At 47.9% G+C, this 7,185-nt stretch overlaps 1 protein-coding gene across 1 annotated transcript in view; it reads right to left on the bottom strand.

Moving 5' to 3' along the window:
* Window positions 1–19: 19 nt before the first annotated feature.
* The window catches only part of LOC102763479 (small ubiquitin-related modifier 3), a 17,352-nt gene continuing 10,186 nt past the window's right edge, over window positions 20–7,185 (bottom strand). Inside the window, exons 2-4 of the mRNA XM_006759009.2 lie at window positions 4,486–4,637; window positions 1,751–1,822; window positions 20–338 (exon numbers count right to left, since the gene is read on the bottom strand). Of these exons, the coding sequence (XP_006759072.1) occupies window positions 246–338; window positions 1,751–1,822; window positions 4,486–4,637 (317 nt within the window). The 3' untranslated portion in view covers window positions 20–245. The remainder of the gene's footprint in view (window positions 339–1,750; window positions 1,823–4,485; window positions 4,638–7,185) is intronic.

Here is a 7,185-nt window from a genome sequence, read left to right on the forward strand (position 1 = left end):
GAGAGCAAAAGCAAACCCCCAAAACCATGCAAATCATTTTCCTAAACAAACATGACACTGGCTGGCCCGGTTCAGGTAAGGATTCGTCCCTGCAGACAGTTTTGAGTTGCACCCGCAGTATGTCAAAGAGGAAAGGAATTTTTGTGGATGTCCTTGGTTCCTGCAGACTCCTTTGTGATTGGCATGGTCACGTGTTCACTATTCAACAGCAAATGCAAGGACGGTGACAAAGTGGGCCGGTCCCTCTACAGACCACATCCCAAGAGGCAGCCAGTCGCCCGTGAGCCTCCTGTTTGCTGCTGGAACACATCAATGGTATCTTCATCCTCCATCTCCAACTGGCAGGGTCGACGTGACAGGCACAGTGAGAGAGGGGAAATCTGTTAGTTTTCTCACCATCACAGGAAAACTGTTCAACTGTACATGTCCACTGCACTGTCTCCCTCGCACCGGCGCACAACACCCCACCACACCTTCGCTCTGTGGGTTGCTCCGGGGTCGCTAGGTCATATCAGGGAGAAGAGGCTTTGTTTAGGATTTCCAATAAGCTACTATTTTGCAACCTTCCCCTAACAAAATTCACAAAAGAATATTCAAAACTAACTTTAAGTGACAGAAAAACTAGGTCTCATTAAAAAATGAACAAGTATCTAAAATTGTTACTGAAAATTACACAAAATCAGATCCCAATTAGGAACCCCTGCTCCCCGTCCCTTCCCTTCAAGACCAGGCCAGAGATGGGCAAAAGCTCCCCACCTGCTGCTCCTGACACCATGGGAATGGACATCTGCCCTGATCTCTGTCCATTCTCGGGACAAAAGAACTTCTGCCAAATCATAGAGACTAAACAGGGCTGGAGGCAATAACATTTCCCAGAAATGTTCTCAAAAACAGGGAAGTAGGTCCGGGTTAGTGGGCCCTGTGCTGCTGTGGACACTACCTGAACAGGAGCCAGAGTGACAGGCCAGAGAAGAGCGTTCCAGCCCCCCACCCCAGTGCAAGCCCCCAGAAATCCTCACAAAGCCAACCACCATCTCGGCAGCAGAGTTCCTCAACTGAGCAGAAACATGTAGCTCTTTTACATGTGCCAGCCCAATGGATTCTGCCTCTGTGAAGGGCAAGACTGGGTGAGACCCCAACAGTAGGTGACTCTGGATCACAGGTCATCCAGCTGATGAATGACAAGAACCAGACTGAACCTCAGCCTCCAACTCCATCCAAAACTTTTCACTGTGGGGCCATGCAATGCAACATGCTGGGCTGACACTGAGACTGTTGGGGGGGTGGGGAGGGGAAGGGGTGTCATGGGCTTAGCAAAAGCTAACTCCTGACCGATAATGAAGGGGTACACACTACTTTCCGTCCATACCCCTATGCACAAATGCTTACAGGGCCCAAGAAGCAAGCCAGTAAGTTAGCCACAAATTGACTAACACTACAAATTCCATGTCCAGACCACGAGGGGGTGTGAGTGCATCTGCCCATCTTGCCTGGACCCCTCTGCTAAGCCCCCAGCCCGCCCGCTGCACCTCCCAGCCTGGAGGAAGACGTCCAACAAAGGGCATCATTCTCATCTGAAACACTGAACTGCCCAATTAATATGTTAAATACTCTAATAACTAAGAACATTAAGAAAAGTAAGGTATCCCATATGAACACCCATCAGTAGCTCCCCAACAAGAATATTTCAAACAGCAATTAGTCAAATGCAGGTCGAAGTGGCCTCAAGATGTCGAAGCTGCTTTCATACCTGGGCCGGGGTGTCTGCTTCATTAATTGGCTGCCCATCAAACCTGAATCTAATCTGTCTCATTGACAAGCCCTGAAAAGAAAAGGCAAATATAATTAAATATTTCTAGGTTATGCATTAATTCAAAAACATCAAATATTTACACCAAAATACCAAGATTCTGACCAGAGGATATTTTTCCATTGATTTTTTGGAGAGAATGGAAGGGAGAGGGAGAGACAGAGAGAAACATCCATGTGAGAGAGACACATCGATTGGTTGCCTCCTGCACGCACACTGACCAGGTCCGTGCCCTTGACCGAATGGCACCTTGCACCTTCAATCCGCAGGCTGACGCTCTATCCACTGAGCCAAATCGGCTAAGGCCAAACCCGTTTTTTCACTTAATGGGTCCTCGGGTTGTACAGGCCCCACACATGCTGCGGAAGCAAACACAGGTCTTTGCTGAGTAGCACACTTTAATTAAACCAGGATTCAGTGAATTTCAAGAATAAAGTTTCAAGACACTTGAGTTCCCCTTAAAAAAATGTCACAAACTTGAAGAATATACTTTAGAATTAATATACCTACAAAAACTGGATATGTTAGAATAATTTTTTTAAAGTAATATAAAATATCTTTGCTTAAGAGTTTATCAAAAATTAGCAAGAAATCATTTCTTGAAAAGCACATGAAATGTTTAGAAATTAAAATAAGAAATTCAATGACAGCTGAAACAGCAAATCGGACACAGCTGAAAAGAGACTTTGTGAAGCGAGTAACAGGGCTAAAGGAATAACTAGAATGCAAGTCAATAGATACAGACATAAAAAATACGAAATAGAACATGGACTGAGGGTTCTGAATGTGCAGATGGATGATCCAGTGGATTATAAACCTACTGGCGGGCCTGCAATGCATTTAATGTGAGGCCAACACCAGCACCTTCAGAAACTATTGTTCTAGCGACTTATAGCTCCAGGCACCTGCCCCTACTGGTCCCTCTCACTTCCCTCCAGAAGCCAAGCAGGATTTCCTAACTGCTGGCACCACCACCTTCCCCCTTTAAAACATTCTCAGAGAGAAACAGAAACAGGTCAGGTGACAGAGGCATGTGACAAGAAGACTGCAGGAAACTGGAAGCAGTCCCAGTGGCTGTGGCCTTGAGGAAGGCAGGAGGAGAGGCATTTTCCATCCAAAAAGGAGCACGTGCAGACTTTCTGCATCTTGAGGGAATGGTAAACATGGTCAGGGTGCAAAGACATTGCCCTTTTAAAAGCAGCTCTGATTTTGCTTAAACAGGAGAGATGGGATTAAAACATACATCTCGGCTCCTCCTGAAACCCTGCTGAAAAGACAAAAAATAAAACAGATGCCCTGGCCAGTGGGGTTCAGTTAGTTAAGCGTCGCCCGTGCACCAAAAGGTTGCCAGTTACATTGCCAGTCAGGGCACATACCTGGGTTTCGGGTTCAATCCTCAGTTGGAGTACGTGCTGGAGGCAACCGATCTGTCTCTCTCGCGCATCTATGTTTCTCCCCCTCCCCCCCACCTTCCTCTCTCTCTAAAAAAATCAATAACGAAATTAAAAGAGCATAGTCAGCAGGACAAAGAACAGAAGAGGGGACGAGCCAGCAGAAAAAAAGATGCTACTGATGGGCTGCAAGTTCCAAAGCCCAGATGCTGGACCCCAAGGTCTGGGTGGGAGCGGGGGCAACAAGATGCAGCCCTGAGAGGGGAGGGGCAGGCACAGCCGGTCTGGGAGGCAGAGGTGCAGCAGGCAGCTGATTTTGGATGATGCCTAGAAGTTCCTATCAGACCCCAAGTCAGGGCCGCCAACCCCAAGAGGCCAGGAGCTGTGCCGTCCACAAGCAGAGGGAGCTCCGGGCTGGAGTGAAACGTGAGGAGCAGCACGCACACCCAGAACTCCTTGGGGAAGAGGACAGGGCACCTATCACACCACAGCAGTGAGGTCCCTCACCCACTGAGTGAGGGGCCCAGGTGGAGGGGATAGGCCAGGACCAAAGGTGAGTCCATGGAGCATGATGAGAGCAAAACAGACTCAGGGATGAAGCACAGATGCATTTGAGCTGTAAGTTCATGACACTAACACAAATAATCACAACTGAAAAGGCTCAATTTAACTGGTCACTGTGGGAGGACGCAAGTGAGTCAGCTCATTACTTTGAAAACTGGTAAGTAAAGGGGAAGAATCAAGCGTTTTGTGGAAACCAAACTGTGATGAGGGATGTGTCTCCACAGCGTTTTCCAGCTACCGTGTGAAGGAGCCATGGAACTGCACTCAAATTCCCTGTTCTGCAACCTCCCAGGAAGGAAGCCGCATAAACACTGATCCAAGAGCAGACATGTGGTCACGCTCCACCCCCAGGGGAAGAGGCAGCATTGTGCCTGGCCTGCTGAAGCAAGAGCTGATGGACACAACCTGGAGATGAAGAGGGCTGACGAGAGAAGGCCACCAAGGAGTGCACACACTTGTGCAGACACACATACGTGCACACACACAAATATCCATGCACACCAATGCACACACTTGTGCAGATGCACATACATGCACACACACAAATATCCATGCACACCAATGCACACATGTGCAGACACGGATACATGCACACACACAAATATGCATGCACACCAATGCACACATGTGCAGACACACGTGCACACTTCCAGGACAGTGGAGCCCTGAACAGCCTGGACATGGGGTGACAGCAGAGTCCCACCCAGCCCAGAGGCACACCTGCCGCTCGCAGTAGGCCTTCATCAGCTTGCTCAGTGGGGTGTGTCTCTTAATCTTGAACTGGACCACGGAGCCATCTTGCCCGGCCACTTTCAGACTGATGTGGTCATTCTCTGTCTTCACTCCCTCCTGCAAGAGACATGACACTGGGCCTCAACGCCGTGTCCCAAAATAACCACTCTTTTAAAGGGCACATCTTTAGGTAATTGCTGGAGGGTTTTTTTTTTAAGTCATTAAAAAGCAACCTAATTCTGAAAACTCTCCAGCAATCCAGTCACTCATGTGATGGTTTTATTTTTACACAGAAATTATTTTTAACTTCTTGTTAAGCAACCATGTGTAAGGAAATGCAATGCAAATCTACAGAGTTCATAGATTGGTAATTCAAAGGAAAAAAATCTGTTCAATAAATCTAGAAAAAACTAAAGTCCACGTCTGCCACAGATGACTCTGTGAAGCCAGGGGAAACCATGGTATGCCCGTCCTCCTGGGGGAGCAGACTGCGCAGCAGCACCTGCCACCTTCTAGCTGCCAACGCCGTGTAGTTCAATCAGCCCCATCTGGTCAGGGACACTCAGTACTTTATCTTACAGAATTCCTGGCTCGCTCACAGCTCCTGAGCAACCACACATGGAATGGATGCCACAAGTCTGTGTCCTGCAGCAGCAGCTCAGTCTGAGAAGCATTTCCTACGAACCAGAGTGATGTCCCCACAGGGTGCAGCGCCAGTGAGGGTCCTGCAGTCACAGAGCCACCTCATTTATCTGGCACTAACTGTTTGGGAATAGAGAGTTTATCTTTGTGCAAAATGATGAAACTGACCGAGTGAATCTGAAAATAAAGATTTGATGGAACTCAAAGTGATTCTGTACTTTCTCCAGCTGACACACATGCTCTCTTGTTGGTGCGACCCCAGAAGAGCTGACCACCACAGGGCTCCTGGCCAGGGCTGCTGGCTTTGTGGAGGAGTCATATCGCTCTCCTTCCCTCCCAGCTGGGAGGGCTGGGGCCCTTGCCCCCTCCTCGCCCAGTCCAGAGCAGAAGGCCCCTTCAGCAGGCACAAAGGGCACTGCACACTGTTTAGTCATGTTGGACACGGTTCAACAAGTTTATTCAACTGAAAGGACCATGGAAGTTGACCATGTGGGAGAGCTAAGTTTAAACCCACTGGAGAAATGAGTATAGTGTGTATCTCATTGTATGTAAACTTCAGTAAGAGGAAGTCACCCAGAAAACAAAGAAAGGCATTTGTATTTGGCCAAACGACCAGGCTGAGAGGAGTGGTGTAAAAGGCTGAGTTGGAACCAAAACATACAAAGCAAAGGCAGCTCCACTTGCAGTGCAATCTTGACTCAAGGCAGGGCGGGGAGGGGGCTGGCTCCCACCCTCAGCCGGCGGGCACACGCCTTGCTTACTTAAATACTTAGACGAGGCGTGCCTGGAGTGTGCCACGCTTGAGGGCTGCAATCTCTAGTACCAGGCTGGCATCAGAGGGAGCCTGTGTGCAAAGCATTCAACTCAACAACAGATCTTCCTCTTGGTCAATAAACAAACTCTGACAGTGCAGACCAAAAGCTTTGGAAACATCCTTCCTGTCCTATATAATAAAAGGGTAATATGCAAATCGACTGAACTGTGGAATGACCATTAGTTATGACATGCATTGACCACCAGGGGGCAGATGCTCAACACAGGAGCTGCCACCTGGTGGTCATTGACTCCCACAGGGGAAGTGCTGCTCAGCCACAAGCCAGGCTGCCAACTGGCTAGCGCAGTGGCGGTGGTGGGAGCCTCTCCCACCTCCGTGGCAGCGCTAAGGATGTCCAACTGCTGGACATTCTTAAGCCATCAGTTGGACATCCCCCAAGGGCTGCCAGACTGTGAAAGGGCACAGGCTGGGCTGAGGGACCCTCCCTCTCCCAGTGCACGAATGTCGTACACCCGGCCTCTAGTGTTTTTAATAAGAGTAGTTAGCACAACAGCTGTGGACCTCCCACAGACTGACAGCCAAAACCCTAGAGCAGCTGTTCTCAACCTGTGGGTTGCGACCCCTTTGGCGGTCGAACGACCATCCTGCCTATCAGATATTTACATACGATTCCTAACAGTAGCAACATTACAGTTATGAAGTAGCAACAAAAATAATTTTATGGTTGGGTCACAACATGAGGACCTGTATTTAAAGGGCCAGGAGGTTGAGAACCACTGCCCTAGAGCGTCAATTTTCAACCAGTGCACCACAAGAGTTTTTAAAACATGCAATACCTGACTATTTAGTCAGGGCACTGACCCCTTTTCCCTTAGATTGTCAAATAAAATGACAACAGCAAACCCAATAGCCATCTGGTGTGAATGAATCACAATTATACCTATTTTTTGGTCAGTTTGGCAAAAAATGTATATTTTGGTGTGTCGCAGAATTTTAGTGATAAGTTTATGTGTACTGTGAGATTTAAAAAAGGTTGAAAATCACTATGCTAGGCCCGGGCTGGGTAGCTCAGTTGGTTGGCAAGTTGTCAGCATAGCCAAGGTTGCATTAGGGTACACACCAATGAATGCGTAAATACATGGAACAACAAATCGATGTTTCTCTCTCCCTAAAATAAATAAATAAATAAATAAATAAATAAATAAATAAATAAATAAAATTTTAAAAATGTAGCCTGAGCCCTGGCTGGTTTGGCTCAGTGGATAGAAAAT

The sequence above is a fragment of the Myotis davidii genome, unplaced genomic scaffold (genome assembly GCF_000327345.1).
Source record: "Myotis davidii unplaced genomic scaffold, ASM32734v1 scaffold1476, whole genome shotgun sequence".
Classification (NCBI taxonomy): domain Eukaryota; kingdom Metazoa; phylum Chordata; class Mammalia; order Chiroptera; family Vespertilionidae; genus Myotis; species Myotis davidii.